General features: G+C 40.2%; 1 protein-coding gene across 1 annotated transcript in view; it reads left to right on the top strand.

Annotated features, from left to right (window-relative positions):
- The window catches only part of LOC126162644 (dihydrolipoyllysine-residue acetyltransferase component of pyruvate dehydrogenase complex, mitochondrial), a 73775-nt gene extending 62989 nt beyond the window's left edge, over window positions 1-10786 (top strand). The window contains exons 8-9 of the mRNA XM_049919281.1: window positions 9702-9841; window positions 10175-10786. Coding sequence (XP_049775238.1) covers window positions 9702-9841; window positions 10175-10304 — 270 coding nt within the window. The 3' untranslated portion in view covers window positions 10305-10786. The remainder of the gene's footprint in view (window positions 1-9701; window positions 9842-10174) is intronic.
- Window positions 10787-21603: the final 10817 nt, after the last annotated feature.

Here is a 21603-nt window from a genome sequence, read left to right as displayed (position 1 = left end):
TAATCTGGGCTTCTATGCTACAAATTCAAAATCGGTGTTCTGTATATTTTGTAATTATTGTAGTGGGTGGGAAAAGAAAGATAGCGTTGAGAAAAACCTCGTATCAGAGCAGCATTTTGTTCACTGGTGAGAGAATGCTGCTGCTGCTTCTCAACATGAACAGTCATTTGTTGGAAACTCAAATAGAGCAAAAAGAAAGTAAGTAAAATCTATGTTGGAAAAGATGTTGAAATTTTACCAAAAGAAAAAAGTCCACCTTAAAGGTCTTGTTATAGAGAATGCAGGCTCCCCCTCCATGATCAGTTGTGTCTTCAGGCATGTAGCGTGCCATACTTTTAAATTTATACATATAATTTATACACATAATACAAGAAATTCTTATTTCACTAGAAACAATTGTTACATTTTGAGGTCCACACTTGGTCATCTTCTGATGAAGTTTCTGGGTCCTGTTCGATGGTACTATGTATCTACTGTGGACCATACCTTTTATCTTCTAGAAATGTACGATGGAGGGGTGTGGCAGCAGCAGTCGAGAACACTCAGAAGTGGGAGTTCCAGGTTGCAGGTTGTGTGGGTAAGGTAGTGGGGGAGTGACCAAGCATTGAGTCTTGAGGCCACAGTCCATCCTGTTTGTTGCTGGCAGTCCTGTCAGGGAATGCTAACAAAGTAGTGACAGTACTTCATCCCAGTCAGAACTGAGATGGAAGTTGCTGTCTCTGTTCACTGCATTCTCATGCACTCTTTCATTATACCTTCTCAGAACACTGTTGCATGACCTTTGCGTCCTTCAAGAAAATAACCAACGTAGCTAAATAGAAGTGTTAATATGTAACACTTCTATTATTAACCCAAGTATAAGATGCCCCTTTTTTTAGAGGCTCCATGAGAAAATTGTATGTTTAATATATTTTGACTAATCAAAATTACAAACTGTTTCATTGATATAAAGTATCTGCCTAAAAAGTTTAACATTATGCGTAATCTAAACTTATGGCATGTATTAATTGTGTACATTTTTATAATACAATGATAAATAAAATAAAAAAGAAATGGTTTACATTAATTTTTATCTTCATTGCCCTTTTGGCTGAAGCCAGTCTTGTATCACTGTTTTTAGTCATCATTGTCACATTCGTCATTACTGCTATATTGATCTGGGATGACAGTTCCATGTAATCAATGATAGGAAGAAATGGGGCAATGTGTCTCTGTATATGAGTAGTGATGAAGTTTATCCTCTTGGTTGACACATATATTCCGCTGTTTCTTTTGAAAATGATGATATTTCCGAGCTTGTGGGATCTGAGAACACTGTTCTTTATTCCAAATACACTCCTGGAAATGGAAAAAAGAACACATTGACACTGGTGTGTCAGACCCACCATACTTGCTCCGGACACTGCGAGAGGGCTGTACAAGCAATGATCACACGCACGGCACAGCGGACACACCAGGAACCGCGGTGTTGGCCGTCGAATGGCGCTAGCTGCGCAGCATTTGTGCACCGCCGCCGTCAGTGTCAGCCAGTTTGCCGTGGCATACGGAGCTCCATCGCAGTCTTTAACACTGGTAGCATGCCGCGACAGCGTGGACGTGAACCGTATGCGCAGTTGACGGACTTTGAGCGAGGGCGTATAGTGGGCATGCGGGAGGCCGGGTGGACGTACCGCCGAATTGCTCAACACGTGGGGCATGAGGTCTCCACAGTACATCGATGTTGTCGCCAGTGGTCAGCGGAAGGTGCACGTGCCCGTCGACCTGGGACCGGACCGCAGTGACGCACGGATGCACGCCAAGACCGTAGGATCCTACGCAGTGCCGTAGGGGACCGCACCGCCACTTCCCAGCAAATTAGGGACACTGTTGCTCCTGGGGTATCGGCGAGGACCATTCGCAACCGTCTCCATGAAGCTGGGCTACGGTCCCGCACACCGTTAGGCCGTCTTCCGCTCACGCCCCAACATCGTGCAGCCCTCCTCCAGTGGTGTCGCGAAAGGCGTGAATGGAGGGACGAATGGAGACGTGTCGTCTTCAGCGATGAGAGTCGCTTCTGCCTTGGTGCCAATGATGGTCGTATGCGTGTTTGGCGCCATGCAGGTGAGCGCCACAATCAGGACTGCATACGACCAAGGCACACAGGGCCAACACCAGCATCATGGTGTGGGGAGCGATCTCCTACACTGGCCGTACACCACTGGTGATCGTCGAGGGGACACTGAATAGTGCACGGTACATCCAAACCGTCATCGAACCCATCGTTCTACCATTCCTAGACCGGCAAGGGAACTTGCTGTTCCAACAGGACAATGCACGTCCGCATGTATCCCGTGCCACCCAACGTGCTCTAGAAGGTGTAAGTCAACTACCCTGGCCAGCAAGATCTCTGGATCTGTCCCCCATTGAGCATGTTTGGGACTGGATGAAGCGTCGTCTCACGCGGTCTGCACGTCCAGCACGAACGCTGGTCCAACTGAGGCGCCAGGTGGAAATGGCATGGCAAGCCGTTCCACAGGACTACATCCAGCATCTCTACGATCGTCTCCATGGGAGAATAGCAGCCTGCATTGCTGCGAAAGGTGGATATACACTGTACTAGTGCCGACATTGTGCATGCTCTGTTGCCTGTGTCTATGTGCCTGTGTTTCTGTCAGTGTGATCATGTGATGTATCTGACCCCAGGAATGTGTCAATAAAGTTTCCCCTTCCTGGGACAATGAATTCACGGTGTTCTTATTTCAATTTCCAGGAGTGTACATAGTAGATCTCATATCTATATTTATGTGAGAATATGGCAGTATTCCTTTGTCTCTTCCGTCCATACGTAATGTTCACTGCTGCTATCTCATTGTCTGTGCAGAACCAGCAGCTGACACACCCATTTTTATTCTCATCATACCTCACAGCAAACATTGACAGCATTGCAGAATGAAACACTCAAGTATGGCACTGGGCCCTATCTAGATTGTTGCCATCTCCTGCAGAAATGTATACTTTTCTTGACTGTTTGTCCAATTTTAATAACTTCAATTCCTATTACAAATGGATTCAGCCAAACTGCAATTTAATTCTGGTAGACGTCCATAAAAAGCCAAAGCATGCTTCTTACATTTCCATAGTTGACAGCTCGATGTAATATGCTGCCCACTCGCCGCTCCCCTCCTCACACTCATCATAGGACTCAGAAAAGCATAGCTGCAGTCTTTTTTCCCGTTTTACTCTTCCAAGTTCTTCAAATTAAATATATGCCGAAGCTTTGTCTGTAAATGCAAGGTGATTCATGTATGAATCTATTACACAATGTAACAATGTTGAACTCGACAGAAAAAGTTTAATCTGTCTTAAAATTGAATAATAATGGAAAGATAGTCAGCAGTCTCCTGAGGAAGATAGAAGGATAAGGTATCAGATAAATGGTGAGAATGTCTCCTCACAGAGGAATCAAATATTTTTGGGAGTTGTACAGAGATTCATTCCCCCCTCCCCCCAATCGAAGATTGAAATCTGATCATAAATTTTTGATCCACTTAATGTTTAGGAGGAAATCAATGATTATGAGACAGCTATAACGTAAATGGCTACAATTATAAAAAGAATCTAAAAATGTAAGAAAAACATTTACACTTAGCAAATGCAACAACAAGCAGTATGCAGTTTATTTGAGCAATCAACTGCGTGGAGTATTGGTGGATACAGTTGTAGATGGCTGTACAGTACTCTTCAGACCAGCGTGTCCTGAGCAAAGTTGTGGTTCAAAAGCCATGTTACAATGTAGCTACAGAAGCGAAGACACATGCATCTCAGATTAAATGAAAACCAAAGTCTTGTCGATTAACAATCTGATCAAGTCCTAAGTGAATATAATGAGAGCAGTACAAGATACGTTTAATGAAACATTGAAGTAAAATTGTACGTAACAGTATGACCAAAAATAAATTTTATGTAGTGTTGATATCATGTTATGTTAATTAATACATCAGTCATCTATTATACCCTCAGTCGCTGATCATATAGCCACCAAAGTGGAGGCTGACACAATGAAGGAAACATTAAATTCTGTCTTGTGAAGTTATTTCACTGAGGAATATTGTTCTGCACCTACATCTGTACCATGCAAACTACTGTGAGGAACATGGTGAAATATACATCCCATTGTATCAGTTACTAGGACTTTCTCCAGTTCCATTCACGTATGGACCATGGGAAGAATGACCGCTTAAATGCCCAATTAGACTATTCTTGTCTTCACAATCCCAATGAGAATGAAGCTTGAGTGGGTGGGGATTTGTCATATATTCAGGGTGTATACGCCCCGGGAGATCCAGGAAAAACCCGGGAATTTTTTAGAGCTCTGGGAATTTTTCAGAGTTATAGTTCTCAATTAAATTTTTCTAATTTTCACTGCTAATAGCTGATAGTCTAACCAAGAATACTACTCTACCTCGCTACTGCAGAATTATATTGCATCAATAAAACATAAACGAGAGAAGAAAATTAAGTAAAACTTAAGTTGCAAAGGAAATAACAAAACAAATCACACACACACACACACAAATGTCTGCCAACAACAAAGCGTGTTAAAGGCAATAGGATGAAAGACTATGCAGTACTTCATAACAGCAAACTGCTTGCGATGGGTGTGACGTCACAACTGTTTATGTTAGCTTCATTAGAGAAGATGCCAGTCGCATATGAACAGTACATTCTACCGCTTCTGGCCACTTGGAAGTGTGGCTGTAGCAAGCAGCCAGATGCTACCCGGAAATTTTTTTCTAGCACACAGTGTTTACATTTAGTTATTTTGCTGTTTCCTCTTCATTTACAGATCTAAAGTCATAAAAACAAAATGGATTTCTGTGGCTGGGAGCCATCAATTCGCCTTGCAGAACAATGAAGTTATTTTCGTCGGTTAGCTAAAGAAATTTGGTTGTTGTTAATCTTTTCCGCTGAGACAGTCAATTTATTTGAAACGAAGTGTTACGTTCCATACTATTGGCTATTTTCAACTGTTTGCTGGATTTCAAGTGTATGTTTTCATCTTCTGGCACGTATGGAATTATCGATAAAATGAATTGAGTGTATGGCATCGTTGGCCGGGAGGCTCCTATTCGGGGAAGTTCAGCCGCCAGGTGCAAGTCTTTATTTCATTCGACGCCACGATAATAAAGAACCAGACACGAGATAATGCAGTATTGGTACTCCAAGAAAATTTACATCCAGAAAACCGCACTGAAAAGCTAATATCAGGTTGGGGCCTACTTCATTGTGAATCTGGACATACAAATGTACACTTTAAGCGGAATAGGGTATTTTAGTATGGTTTACAAAATTCCGATGCTCTTGGATTATCATGTGGTGTTCTGTTTCTTTTATTACGTTATGTAAGTTCTCTTAATGCGTTAAACGTACTTACATAAAGCGTGCGCAGGGGCAGTAACAACTGTTTTCTGGCTGCCAATGGCAGCTGATAGTTTGAAACTGTTAGTGTAAATATCCTTTTACAAAAGATGAATTATGTTGCATATGAGAATGTGCGATGAGTTTCTTAAACCATAGACCGTTTGACTGTCGTTTTAAACTTAAAATTTTACTGGCAAATTTGTGTGATGTATCTTAAAGTGTAACACATGTAAAAAAAGACCAATTGAAACCTTAGCTTTTCTGGTGGCTAATTGATCTTCGAGAGCAGTATTATATGTGAAAGCGTACCTTCCCTTGCAGCCACACTTTTATATTAATTTAAATAATTAACTTTTCCTACTCATGTGTTTGTGCTATTTAACAGCGATGTTGTTGTTGACTGACTACATCGCGTGTTCTATGCTCTGAATACCTGCTTTCATTAGCTGGCAAGATCACGTGGCATGACCTATGACTGACTTACAAAAGCTCATCGCAATCTCGATTTCAATGCTTCGGAAACTAACTTGCCGAGTTTGGTGGAAATTCGAATTTATACTTTTGTAATATGAAAATATGCAGCATACTTGTGGCTGCATATAATTTTTTTTCACCCCACTCGTGGTCGTTTACTGATGTGCCGGGAATTTCAGGCCAGTGCATGAAACCTTACCCCTTCAAAGGGTTGATAACTTTAACGGCCCCGAGGGAACATGTCCTGTCATTTAACATGGAGAAAGTGTATTTTCGTTTGGGAGAAAGTGTGTTTTTAACCGGGAAATTTGGGAATTTTTTTTTTACTTGTCCATGTATACACCCTGTATATTGCTTAATTCATCACTTGAGTTGGTTTTTGAAACTTTGTAAGTACATTTTCACAGGATAATTTACATCCGTCTTCAAATGTCAGCGAGTTCAGTCCTTTCAGCACCTTCAGGACATGCTCTCTTGGGTTGAACATTCATGCTGCCCCTTTTTGTGTCCATTCAGTATCCACTGTTATTCCTGGTTGGTATGGGTCCCACACGCTTGAGCAATATTCTAGGGTGGGTCAAATGAGTGTTTTGCATGCAGTCTCCTTTGTAGACCAACTGCACATCAGTAGTAATCTACCAATGAACTGCAGTCTGCCTTCCTCCTGCTTTACTTACAACTTAGACTATGTGATAGTTGTTTTTCATATTCCTACAAATTGTTAATCCTAGGTATTTTTATGAGTTGCCCAATTACAACAGCGACTCACAGGTACTACAGTCAGAGGACAGTAGGTATCTTCATTCCATGAAGTGCATCATATTACATTACTGAACATATAAAGAAAGTTGCCAATCTTTGCACCACTTTGCTGGTTGAATATTTGCACAGCTCTTTCAGAAAGTGCTGCGTTATAGATAACTGTGTTCTTGAAAAGTCTGAGGTTACTATTAATATGTGACTCTCCATCCAAGATAATTTACTGTATCCTCCCTACCAAAAATTGCTCAGTCCAGTCACAAGTTTCACATGATACCCTGTATGATAATAATGTTGGTAATAAGCATGGATGTGGTACTGAGTCATATGCATTTTGAAAATCGAGGACTACTGTGTCTGCCTGACTGCACTGCTTTCATCAATGGCTTTCTGTATGTGATGTGAGAAAAGTGCGAGATGGATTTCACATGTGATGTTTTTGGAATCCACGCTGGTGGTTTGGTGGCCATTCTGTTAGAGATACCTCATTACATTTGAACTATTCTACAACAAATATACGTCATGGATATTGGGCAGCAGTTTCGTGGATCCCTTGCTACCGTTCTTATAGATGAGTGTGGCCTGTGCTTTTTCCTAACTGATGGACAATATTTTTTATGAGAGGGATCTAAGGTAAATTATGCTTAAGAGGAGGCTAACTCAGCCAAAAATTCAGTATAGAATCTGATAGGGGTTGCCAAAGGCCCTGAACCTTCATTCAGTTTTAACAATTTCAGATGTGTCTCAGTGCCACTGACATTAATATCTATTTCTCATCTTTTCAGTAATATGAGGAATAAATGGAGGAAATACTCCTGGGCTTTCCTTTGTAAAAGAACATTTGAAAGTGGAGTTGAATTCTACAGTTCCTCCTCTCAATAAATGTATGAACACAAAAATGATATATATTCAGATAAGTTAACATAGATCAGAAAATTAACTGCTTGACAGTGAAAAGCAGACTGGGTCTGATTGGAGTACCTTCAACCAAAAAGAAAAAGAAAAGTTGTGGAATGCAGTTTATGCCCATGTAAACAGAAACATCTCTGTAGGAATGAATTTTCTTTTCTGAAGAAAGCTTATATGTAACTGTCTTTACAGTGAATAGCTCTCTACTCTTTTCATACTATGTTGATATTCCATCCTGGACTTTCCTTTGTGAGCTTTCATCCAAATATTTAACACAGCTACATTGTTGGAACACACAGTCTGGATACTCACACACACACACACACACACACACACACACACACACACACACACACACACACAGTTTAAAGAGTGATATAAAATACCAAACACTTTGATGTACTGCTGATTAAGTGAATGGATCTGTGGTTAAACGTGGATTAACAGCACATAAAACAGAATTCCCTGGTATATATTCACCAAAGTGCATTAACTGCCAAGGTGACCAGAACTTTCCTACAAAATTGATATAGAATTCAAACAACAGAAAGTCAGAGTTGGAATATCAACAATGTTCTGAAAGGATAGATTACTGCCACGTTGAATTGCAGGTTCTTGAGAAAACAATATGCGCACACCTCTCTCTCTCTCTCTCTCTCTCTCTCTCTCTCTCTCTCTCTCTCACACACACACACACACACACACACACACACACACACACACAACTTAGTAGAAGTCAGTGCAAATTGTAAAACCAACAGATGGTCTTCACAGAGGTTGAGAGAAAGGGATCAGAAAATCCTCAACAGTAAATGAATCTCATCCTACATCAGAGCATACAGTTTAAGAATTGACATAGAGCAGGTACAACTCTTAGCTTAGGAAAGGCCATTTGGTACACACATTTCAAGGATTCTGGCACTCCCATCCTAAGAGAGTATGCCCTGCACAAGAAATATTAGCTTTGTGATTAGAGAGCAAAGTGCAGTATGACCATATTCACAAATGATATTAATCACTACAGATTTACTAACTCACCGCCAACTTGTAAGTAGCAATTGTGATATTTCCCCAAGATTGTATGTTCAGTGTATCTCCCAACATATGGCCCACTTATCAGAGAGGCTCTCAGGGAAATAATTCAATTTATTTCATCTATTGTTGCTCCCTAGGGATGTTAATGCTCATCATACTCCCTGGAATTTCACAAAAACTTGCTCCAGAGGCCAAGAACTAGTCTCATGTCACAAAATTGGTATCTGAAGCAGGAACCACGCAATGAACATCAGCTCAGAAACGGGGGACTCCAACTAAATATCCCTTCCACAATTAAACGAAATATATGCTTGACATCACTCAGGTATGGGAGTGATCTAGTGGATTATGTAATATAGAAGTAAAAACTTCAGCAGCCAAGGCCACTAATTATAACTTTATTTGTACTGACTGGTTTTGGCAGGTCTGAGGTGCTATCATTGGATCTGTAACTCGTGTAGATCAAAAATTGCAAGCATAATCAGGTCAGATATTATAAGGCGGGGTACATATTTTCACAAAATGTATATGTACAACATACTTTATACAAATACACCTCAATAATTGACCATCATATGCGCAATTTATAATGTTAAGCACAACAGATGAGACAAGACTGAGGATCACAAGTTAAAGCAAAAATGTCAATGTGCCTCCTGCTGGTAGTTCACGCCTTAAGACATTAAATTTGTACAAGCAGCACACCATAATGTAGTAATCTATATATGTGTCAGTTGGATTAGGAGGTGACAAAGTAAGTGTTCAAAACACTAATACCTTTGGATAAAGTATTAATATTCTGTATGTGTGTCTTCTCATCATTAAAGGCCAATAACTATGAAACTACAAAATCACACTTCTTTGGACACTGAAATGAAGAGTATCCTTTTGCCAGTAGCAGTTAAATTTAGGTAGTGAATGGGACTGCTTTGGGATGCTGCGAAATATTTAAAGAAGATAGCTTTACAATTTTGTTGTTTCTAAAGCTCCAAAAATAAAAGTGAATAAGGTATCTCAGTTTTACTGTCTAATAACATTTAAAACTCCACTGTTGAAATCATTTTGTGAAAGATTTCAATTTGTAGTTTATTTATTGTTAATTTCTTTTTTTTGCTGTTGTCCAGGGTGGTACATTTTCCATATCAAATCTTGGAATGTATGGAATAAAGAATTTCTCAGCAATTATCAACCCACCACAGGCTTGCATTTTAGCAGTAGGAGGAACTGAAGTGAGGCTTATCCCTGATGACAAAGCTGAAAATGGGTAAGGACATTACTTTCACACATTAGATTGCCTGAATAGTCCAAATGTGTGCGCGCTCATTTTGTTGAGTAGCTTACAATTAATTGCCTGCATAAGACATAAGTGGTAGTTATGTAAGCTCCATTCAAATTGGTACTAAAGAAATCATTTTGCTGTGTATATAAGAAAATACTCTTGTTCTCATGATAGTTAATTAATAATAAAGTAAAATTGCTGGATTGTGTCAAAATGTAAGTGTCTTCTGTTACTACAGCTTCCGTTTTTAATATGAATGTGGTCAACCATAGATACAGGAAAATGTAGCTCATATTGTCTCCATTTTGGATTTCACAGGTATAAACCAGCCAGTTTCCTCTCTGTGACATTGAGTTGTGATCATCGTGTGGTGGATGGCGCAGTTGGTGCAATGTGGTTATCAGCATTTAGGCAGCTAATAGAGAAGCCCCATACAATGCTGCTGTAACCTCTTCCATTCCTGGCAATTTGTCTAGTCTGTGGATTTAAAACCTGTGTATTTTACACTGCCGATATTATAAGACTCGTCAACAATTAACTTTGTGAAAGGTACCTCAGTTACGGAGTCTCAGTGAATTGTGTGTGTCCTTTGTGTGTAATAGTTGGATGCATACTTCTGAAATATGCATTTGTTAGAAAGTGTATTGATTATGCATTTTACTGTGTATCATGTGCACCTTTTATTTGCAGAATACGATCTTTAATGATCGTAATGCATATAACTTGTCATAACTGGGAACAGTTGTCATAATATGCTGTCAAACAGTATATAATCCCAGTTTTTTTGTTGATGATGATCCTCTGGATTTGTATATAATTGTTGAAATACAGAAATAATTTATTGTGTTCCAGAATCGTCTATCAGTCTCTGAAAATCTAGGCATCTCATTTTTTATGTGTAAAAATTGTCAATAACAAATTTGAAAATCAGTACTGTGGTTGTGTAATTCATGGATGAAATCTGTTAGCTATAATCCCCATACCATAACATACCACCTCTTTGTGGTTTACTTTTATGCCTAGTGCACTGAATCTGAATGCTTGAGCTGACCCTGCCCTATGGTATGTATACATCATACATTCAGTTATTTGCACATTAACTGCTTAATCTCAATTTAGTTCATTTTATACTTCTAATGCAGTTCCAAACTGAGCCTTCAATGACAGTTTGAAAATCAATTGGCCACAGTTAGAGAACAGAATGTGGAAGGGACCTCTTAGACGGCATTAGATATAGTCAGTAATTCATGTGAATGCCATGTTCTTTCACGAATGTTGTGGCAAATATCTTTGATATTTCAACAACAGATACGTCATTATCAGGTATGCAGGCTGGCTGTCAATCACCTTTTATACTTTTTGGTGATCATCACTCCTTCCACTCACCTGGAGACAGTGCAGGTATTATGTTCTTGGTTCACACACTAATAACACTATCTGTGCACTGTCACTTTGTATGCACCACCAGTGTATCTATTGTCCATCATATTGGATTTATGTTTGTCAGTACCCTTTGCATTACTCAGGTTTCTATGATTTCAATTTCAATGGATTATTTAATTATGCAATTCCATAGTTTCAGGGCTATGTCTGAATCATTCATTATAACCATTGAAGTAAAATAAAAAAATGGAAAATCCAGGATGGAATGTAACAATACCAGAGAAGGAAATTCAGGGAGTGTCTAGACTGTTGACTTCCCTGGCTGTTTTAAATGTATTCAGCACAGTATTCTTCCACAGTGCTGACCATGTGGTCTACATATGACAGGGAAAGGATATGGTAAACTACTCACTTTCAATGAACCAAACTGACTTTATGCTGCTTAGGAACTATCTAATTGTAGGTGGAACATAAATCACACCGTTTGCTTTTCCGTACTTGGTTGATATTGCCACAGTCAAACAGTAACACGTAGAAGAAAGGAGGTGGCTTGTACCTTCTGTCTCCTGAGTTGCCCCACAGTCCACTGTTAAAGATGGGAAAAAATGATGAATTTGCTATTCATTGTAACCATTGAAGTAAAATCAAACAATGGAAAATCCAGGATGGAATGTAACAATACCAGAGAAGGAAAGTTGCTACTCACCATATAGCGGAGATGCTGAGTCGCGATAGGCACAACAAAAAGTTTCACACAATTGTAGCTTTTGGCTATTAAGGCCTTTGTCAGCAGTAAAACACACACACACACACACACACACACACACACACACACACACAACTTGCACACACGTCTACAGTCTCAGAGAGCTGAAACCACACTGCGAGCAGCAGCACCAGTGCATGATGGGAGTGGCGACTAGGTGGGGGTAAGGAGGAGGCTGGTGGGGGGAAGGGGAGGGATAGTATGGTGGGAGTGGCGGACAGTGAAGTGTTGCAGTTTAGACAGGGGCAGGAGAGAAGGTGCGAAGGGTGAGGGGTAAGTAGCAGAAAGGAGAGAAATAAAAAGAAATTAAAAGACTGGGTGTGGCGGTGAAATGACGGCTGTGTAGTGCTGGGATGGGAACAGGGAGGGGGCTGGATGGGTGAGGACAGTGACTAACAGGAGGGTTATGGGAACGTAGGATGTATTACAGGGAAAGTTCCCTCCTGCGCAATTCAGAAAAGCTAGTGTTGGTGGGAAGGATCCATATGGCACAGGCTGTGAAGCAGTCATTGAAATGAGGGCTATCATGTTTGGCAGCGTGTTCAGCAGCAGGATGGTCCAATCGTTTTTTGGCCACAGTTTGTCAGTGGCCGTTCATGCAGACAGACAACTTGTTGGTTCTCATGCCTACGTAGAATGCAGTACAGTGGTTGCAGCTTAGCTTGTAAATCATGACTGGTTTCACAGGCAGCCCTGCCTTTGATGGGATACTATTACAGGGGTATGAGCCATGAGGTAAGGGATTGTGAGCAGGGGTTGTGTAAGGAAGGACGAGTATATTGTGTTGGTCCGGTGGATGGCGGAATACCACTGTAGGAGGGGTGGAAAGGATAGTGGGCAGGACATTACTCATTTCAGGGCATGACAAGAGGTAATCGAAACCCTAGCGGAGAATGTAATTCAGTTGCTCCAGTCCCAGATGGTACTGAGTTATGAGGGGAATGCACCTCTGTGGCCGGATTGTGGGACTTTGGGAGTTGGTGGGGGACTGTAAAGATAAGACACAGGAGATTTGTTTTTGTACAAGGATGGGAGGATAATCACGGTCAGTGAAGGCTTCAGCGAGACCCTCAGTATATTTTGAGAGGGACTGCTCATCACTGCAGATGCGACGACCTTGGGTGGCTAGGCTGTACGGAAGGGACTTTGTGGTATGGAATGGGTGGAAGCTGTCGAAGTGGAGGTATTGCTGATGGTTAGTAGGTTTGATATGGGCGGAGGTACTGATGTAGCCATCTCTGAGGTGAAGGTCATCTAGGAAGGTGGCTTGTTGGGTTGAGTAGGACCAGGTGAAGCAAATGGGGGAGAAGTTGTTGAGGTTCTTTTGTGTGTGTGTGTGTGTGTGTGTGTGTGTGTGTGTGTGTGTGTGTGTGTGTGTGTGTGTATGTGTGTGTGTGTCTACTGCTGACAAAGGCCTTAATGGCCGAAAGCTATAATTGTGTGAATCTTTTTGTTGTGCCTATCGCGACTCAGCATCTCCGCTGTATGGTGATTAGCAACTTTCCTTCTCTGGTATTGTTACATTGGAGTAAAATATCATTTCAAAATCTAGTTCAGCTGTTAAGCTTTCGGCATCCAATGGGTTACTAACATTTTATATCAATGTTTGATAACACTTCATCTACGATGGTGATCCGTCGATCATCTCGAACGAGTGTGTTCGCATGCTGCGCCATTGCAGGAGTCACAGCTGTGCACGGCCGGCCCGCACGCGGGAGATCAGACAGTCTTGCTTGACCTTGCGGCGATGATGACACACGCTTTGCCCAACGACTCACCGTGCTTTTGTCCACTGCCAGATCACCGTAGACATTCTGCAAGCGCCTATGAATATCTGAGATGCCCTGGTTTTCCGCCAAAAGAAACTCGATCACTGCCAGTTGTTTGCAATGCACATCCGTTACAGACGCTATTTTAACAGCTCCGTACAGCGCTGCCGCCTGTCGGAAGTCAATGAAACTATACGAGATGAAGCGGGAATGTTTGAAAATATTCCACAAGAAATTTCCGGTTTTTTCAACCAAAATTGGCCGAGAAAAAAAATGTGTTGCATTACTTATTGAACTGCCCTCGTATACTGAATGGTTGTGACTGTCTGCTTGCAGAAACAGGTTCATATGTGTGAATTTGCAGTGAACACTATGCCTAAGTGTGGAATCCACTGTTTTCCCAATTAACATATCTAGAAATGGCATTTTTCCTTCTGATTCCCCTTACCTTCAACAGTGAAGGTTTGGAGGTTCTGAATTTAGCCTTTGTAGGAAACTATCAGGATTTTTTTGCCACTTATGACTTCTTTCAGCTCTGGCAGTTCTTGCTAATCTGAAAAATGCCGAATTGCACCATGATTCGGAGTCCACATTAACACGTTCCCTGTGGCTCAGCCCACCATGTTTCACGATGCAATTCTTCCCACCTGATAGGTGTGAATTTTGGTGACTTCCCGAAATTGCGGAAGCAATTATTATGTCAAATTTTAAGCTGCAAAGGGCTCAAAGTTATATATTTAGTTACCAGGAGATAAATAATTCAAATATGTTATTGCTTCCATTCAGCCACCGGTGGCCTGATAACTTTTTCGTGCTGGATTTCAATTGTTGGGGTAATCTGTGTTCCTTTTGTGTTGTGCTCTTTTAGTGCCAAATGCTACAGAAAACAAGTCACTTATTTTTGTATATTGAAACACACATCCTTACTTAATTGGATAGAAAAAAATCTACTCAACAAGTGGCAGCAGAAGACACACACTTCTCAGGCTGGAACAACCGAGTGTGCCGATGATGTTCCACACATGGAATTGATGCTTTGAATCGCTTTTTAGATCATTTTAATTGTCTACACCCTAGTATTCAATTTACTATGGAAGTTGAAAGTGATTGTTAACTTCCATTTCTTGATGTTTTAGTTCAAAGAAAGGACGATGGGACTTTTAGACACATGGGACTTTTGGACAAAGTGTGTATCGGAAACCTACTCATACTGACCGCTATCTTCATGTGACCAGCTGTCATCCACCACACCAACGTAGTGGAGTTTTGCAGACTCTGGTGAGAATAGCTTATGCTCTTTCTGACGAGGAACATTTGAAATAAGAACTTGATCATTTGAAGATTGTTTTTAAACTGAATGGATATACAGAACAACAAATATGCCGTGCTCTTCAGTTTGGTCCGTCACGCGAGCCAATAGAAGATACTTTTGAAGCTGTTGCTTATTTACCCTTTGCAGGAAGTATATCATCCAAAATTTCAAGAATTTTAAGAAAATATGATATTAAAAGTGTTTTTATACCGGTGGCCAATACTAGAGCACTTCTTGGCTCAGTTAAAGATAATTTGGGCTTAAGGAAGCCTGGGGTTTATGGAATTCCATGTTACTGTGGATAGAAGTATATTGGTCAATTCAGGACGAGTGTGTGGAACATCGTCGGCACACTCTGTTGTTCCAGCCTGAGAAGTCGGCAGTGGCAGAACACTGCCTCAACAAAGGACACAGGATGATGTATGACAGGACACAATTGATCTCTCCTGCTTCTCCCTATTGGGAATGTGTTCTTAAAGAATCCATTGAAATTAGATTATCAGGTAATATTATTAACAGGAATAAAGGTTTTCCTGTAAGTGAGATATGGAATCCGATTTTGTCCAACATTAAACAACGACGGTCTTCTTTTCAATCATTGGATTCTTCCAACTAGTGCTGTTGCGATTTGTCGTTCTTGCTGTCTTCTCCAACCAGCACGCTGCGTGTCTGCTTGCCGCCAGGAGGCACTGTCCATCATCTCGCGCATGTGTGGTGCTCTGTCCGTAGTGTATAAAGGTTTCCATCGTTGTGGCTGGAATTGAGTTCTGGCGAGGCAGTGCACGAGCATTAAGTCACCTGAAGATGGCGGCCAGCTGGTCCACCGAAATATTATGTCTGGACGACATTATTTGGCTGCAAACCTGTGATGAGTATCATCTGCAGAGTAACTTTCAAAATGCTCTAACCTCTGGAAGAGATGCAATTGATGACTCTGTGATTACTCAGTGAGGAAGATTGGTTTTTAGGCAGTATATCCCCAACAAGTCTCACAAGTATGGTGTAAAACTGTACAAACTTTCTACTGAGGAAGGCTACACTTTTGCCTTATGTATCTATCAATAGAAAGACAACAAACTGAAAGGTGCAGGTCATGCTGAGGCTATCTCTATGGAAATGTATGAGCGTCTTTTTGGAAAAGGTCACATTTTTTATACTGACAGTTTCTATACAGGCATTTCTCTAACACATTAGTTGTTAGATAAAACTACACTTCCCTGTGGAATAATTCGTCCAAATAGAGCAGGACTCCCCAAGGATGTTGTCAAGAAGCAGCATAAAAAGGGGGAAATATGTGGAGCAGAGAACAATAATGGAGTCAAAATTTTTTTACTGGATGGATAAAAGGAGATTTTATGATTTCGTCGGTTTCTGAACATACTGATTTTTTAGGGAGCCCCGGGAAAAAACAACAGACTGAGAGAAGTCGTAATGAAACCAAAGGCTGTGGTGGGTAAATGACAAAAAAGGCATTGATATTAGTGACCAGATGTCTTCGTATTATTCACCATTGGGGGACGGGGTGAAATGGTGAAGAAAAGTTGCAACGGAACTTTTACTAGGGACCTCTGTAGTAAACACTTAGACTCTGCATTGTGAAAGGAGAACAAAATCATTGCAAAATTTTAAAGAGTGCATTGCCTTGTATTTATGTGGATATGCTACCTGTGCCACTCGTCCATCAAGAAAGTAAGCCTATGCTTTGGGAAAAATGGAGGGACTAGTAAGAAAATTTTGGCGTCCCAGCACATTGTGCTACAAAAGGATTTTTGCTTAGGAAGGCAAAAAACGAAGCAGACAACAAAACAAAGAGAGTTAAAATCTTCTGCAATGACTGCCCAGGACAACCTAAAATGTGCATCAGTTTTTTCACTGAAAACCACATCCAGGAATGACTTTTAGACTGCAGTGTTCAAACAGTGCAAAGGTTGTGTTCATAAGTATTTTTTGTATTGTTTGTATATGTTGTTTATGTGTTTTGCAAATAAATTAGTAGGGTAAAATGCCCTTCAAAAATGAACAGGAGACAATAAAACCAAGAATGACTTTTTAAGACTGCTGTTATTAAAGAGTGCAAAGTTTACATGAAAACAATTTTTTCTATTGTTTCCTGATTTACCAAATAAAGCAGTATGGTAAAAAAATGTCCAACAAAACCACATTATTTGAGGTTCATTTCAGGGCCTACCTGGCCACTACTGCAGCAGTATATGCAGCAATATGTCCCCTTTATTATAGACAACCCAGCAAGCACTTACATGGTGAAGTGATGTCGTACACAGGTATAATTAAACTTGCGACATTCAGGACACCAGTGACCCGAGCCACATTTCAGCGAAGTTTTCATCAGGTCACCATTGGGTCAGTACACAATACAGGTTAAACATCAAATCTTCCTCCACATGGAACGTGTCAAATTATCAGTCATACGTAAATGCCTAAGTCAGGTCAAAGAGAAGAGGAAGGCGACGGCACACTGTCTCCAATAGGACCAAGCCAAATATAGTACTATGCCGTTCAAACCAACTTTTGTGTTGGACAGCTTTATTTTACTGTTAGTTGGAAAGCCCTGACATCTGATGTCACTGGCTTCCCAAGTTCAATGATTGTTTAGCATCGGATTCATGTATCTGTTGCTGAGATACAAGTACAATACGGTAATGTCTTCTTGTTCTCCAAATTCACAATGTGGTGAGTCCACCCTCCATATTCGGTGTGTGTGTGTGTTGTTTGAAGTACTAATAACTGACGTTTAGGCATTTAAAGCACTTACGACAACTTTAGATGTCCTGCAGTTACATGAAATCTTAATGATACAATCTATTTGTACAAGGGGGCTTTCAATAAATACTGCAACATTCTTTTTCTCTTTTCTGAAAGCAGGTTGGTGGTGTTTTTCGGGCTGTTGGGAGGGCGAGAAAGAACAGTCCAATGAAGTTTTATGAGCTCCTCTTAGGTGTGCAGACATCCGTGAGCCCTTGCGTTTTCATGGAGGAGGAGACTTTTATTTGAATTTTTGTCGTGACGAACATGCTGAAGTCATTTTTTCAATTTCCAGAGGGTAACACAATATACTTCAGAGTTGACCATTGCACCATGAGGGAGGACATCAAACGGAATAAATCCCAGAAGTCCATCACCATGACTCTACCTGCTGAGGGTGTGGCTTTGAACATCTGTGACAAAAAATTTTCGCAATCAGTCTCTTAACAAGTGAGCAGTTTCACACAGATGGTCCTTCATTGCTCTTTATGGTCTTCTGTTATGCAGTGAGAAACCCAGTGGGCACAAACGTTTTACCTCAACTGGTAAGCAAGTCCGTCAACCCTGCAGAGATGTCCAGTTGTGCAATCAGGTGTTTGATTGTGATCTGTCAATCGCCTTTATGAATATGTCCACAAGTTCCAACATTGAAGTAGTCGCAAGCAAGTGCCTATGGATATCTAAGATGCTCTGGTTTTCCACCAAAATAACTCAATGCCAGCTCTCTATTGGAACGCACCTCAGTTACAAATGCAATTTTGAAGGTTACGTATAGGTCGCCATGTATTGGAACTTCATGAAATTATAGGGACGGATGCAAGAATATTCCCCTGTGTTTTACAAAAAGTCAACTTTTTTTCAATCGAAATTGGCCGAGAGGAAAAAAAAGTGTTGCATTACTTACTGAACGCGTTTCATACACCAGTGAAACGCAGATATACATCTGTGTTCTTCACTATAATAATGATCTGATGCTCTGTGGTAGCACTAGACGTTTTGTATTCTGTCCCATTTTTCTTTTACATTAAAAAATCTGGTATGAAATCTATCATATTGCTGACTTCCCATGGTAACCACTTCTTTTGCTAACATATCAACCACTTCATTCTGATGAAGTCAACAATGGCCTGTTCCCCATACAAAAATAACTTGGTTATCTTTCTGGTTATCTTTCTCCAATTACTCTACATGTTATGTGGGAATATATTGTACAGCAGAGAGGTGTTATGACATTCTGTGTGGTGGTTTTTAAATACTTTTAGTGTCTGACAGTATGAGAGTCTTCTGGTCAATATTCTGTTAAGCATACTCCAGTGCCAACAAAGTTGCTGTTGCTTCTGATTTTGTAAAAAGTGTTCCTTGGTGTGTGTGTGTGTGTGTGTGTGTGTGTGTGTGTAGGAAGGGAGTTGTACCTCTGCATCTGTATTAGGGTTTTCTTATCCTCAACCTCCAGATAATCTAAGATGAGAAGAAGTGTACCCGTCCCATTTTTTCGTGTCATATTTATCTAAAAAGCTCTTCCCCCATGCTGTCTATTGCTCTTGCTGTTTTAAATTGGCAAGTTTTCATTACGAACTTAACAACTACGAACCATTGGTGAAAATGGAATGGAGAGTCCAGTACTTTGATCAGCAGGCTGTATTTTGTCAGAATTTACACACTTCTTGGTTTGGAAAGAGTGTCTCGTGCGAGACTTGAAGTTAAATGAAACCAAGCTGTGCAGTGACATATTACTTGAAACTACAGAAAATACGTGTAAATAGCACTAGTGTCAGGCAGCAAATGGTCAGTCTTGAATAAGCACACTAATGTTATATTCCCTTTCTTTTTCTGACCTAATATTTTCTGATAACTCATTATACACACATTTAAGTGCTACAATATAAACAAATTCTTTGTGATTTCAATTAATGTATGTTGGCTTCACTTGGCTAACAATTCAATGAAAGAATTATTTTATTAAATTATTATTCAGAATTCTTTCAAGTATGTGAGAGATTGGTTTATTACAATATGTACTTATTTCAGAGCCAAAGCTCCCTCTTTAGGGAACTAATTGAAATATTCATAGTGACCGTAGTCTCCATAAGACTTCAGTTTGAAGAAACAAAATTTTAAAGGTACCTCATATAATGGAAATTGCAAGAATCATCCTGCCTGGAGTTTATCATGAATCCTCACACAAGGCTCAGCAATCTCATCAGCTACATTCCACTGTCTGTAAAGTAAGTAAAACCATTACCAGTGGCCACGACTATGACTCAACATAAGTGATTTCAAAGTTTCCTAGTTAAAACAAGTTTATTTTGCCCTGCAAATCAGTCCTACCTATGAGGTGACTGGAACATTGGCCTAGGTGCTCAAAACTCCCACAGTAATTCTATAACAACACACACTGAAGTCCCCTTATAGCAGTTCAAAACCATATATTGTATCCAGTTAAAAGTTTCCCGATCTTACGTAGCCAATTCACTGTTCATCGAGCACTTACACCTTCCACAGTGACTTCTGGACAGGTACACGTGCAATGCTTCCTCACTCCCCAAAAAATGCCACCCTCTTCCAACTGCTAACTATATTTCACTCATTCATGTAAGCTACCACCTAGAGGCTGTAGTACTACAAAACTGTACTTAAAGAAATATCAAATAGTTCAGTTAGTTACTAGTTCTGCTATGTTAGAAGAAAAATAAAATATACTTTAAATTTTTTTAAATGCAATGCATAGCCTTTTCAGTAATGAAGATGATGTAAGTTTTGCTGTCGCTTTAATTTGCCTCTAATATGGCTTCAATAGGAAAACAAAAAATTCCAGTTAAAATGAAATTTAATACACTGCGCGACAAGACATCCACTTATGACACATGTAGTTGTGCCGTTGGATGTCCAAACTTACGTGGGTGACAGCAGAATTTCTGAAAATGTCATCGTAGAACTTGATTACAATACTTTCATCAACTCTATAAACTTGAGATAAGTTTGAATATTGAAATGCAATGGCAGTGGTCTTACAAACTTGGCTACAGAAACTAAGTAAATTGTTTCAAGAATCAGATGAAGTATATAAATCTCTTTAAATTTCCTGTTACTGAATTTGCTTCATTCAGACATGAAATGACATTCCTGGATGTTCTGTAGACTTTACACTGCATAGGAATTAACATACACTGAATACAATATACTTCTATTCAAGCCTTCTCAGTTGCCCCATTCAAAAGCTTATTATGTATAACTGCTTTAGAGCTTTTTTCAACTTTTGTCATGACTAAAAAAAAAATTTGCTTCCTCAGCCAGTCCTGTTTAGAGCCTTTCTTGTAGCTCCTTCTCTTGCCCCATATAGAAATTAAGCAGTGCGTTTTATGTCTTAAACACACTGGACTTGCATTCAGGAAAATGATGGATCAAACCCACATCTGGCCATCCTGGTTTAGGTTTTCCATAATTTCCCCAGATTGTTTGACGCAAATGCCAGGATGGTTCCTTTGAAAGGGCTTGACCAACTTCCCTCCCCATCCTTCCCAAATCTGAGCTTCAGCTCCATCTCTAAAGACCTCACTGCCCATGGGATGTTAAACACTAATCTCCCTCTCATGTCTTCATTTTGAGAAAATAAATACTTGCTGATTAAAAGAGACCACTCACAGTAAAGCAGGGGCATTAGTTGCTGAAAGGCTCACACAATAGAAAGAAAACTTTATAGCTTTCAACCCCTGGATGAACAGTGCCAGTTCTGGTCTTAACAGTCTGCCACCAT

The sequence above is a fragment of the Schistocerca cancellata genome, chromosome 2, assembly GCF_023864275.1.
Source record: "Schistocerca cancellata isolate TAMUIC-IGC-003103 chromosome 2, iqSchCanc2.1, whole genome shotgun sequence".
Classification (NCBI taxonomy): domain Eukaryota; kingdom Metazoa; phylum Arthropoda; class Insecta; order Orthoptera; family Acrididae; genus Schistocerca; species Schistocerca cancellata.
The sequence above is the reverse complement of the archived record's forward strand: the minus strand, read 5'-3'. Positions and strand labels throughout refer to the sequence as shown.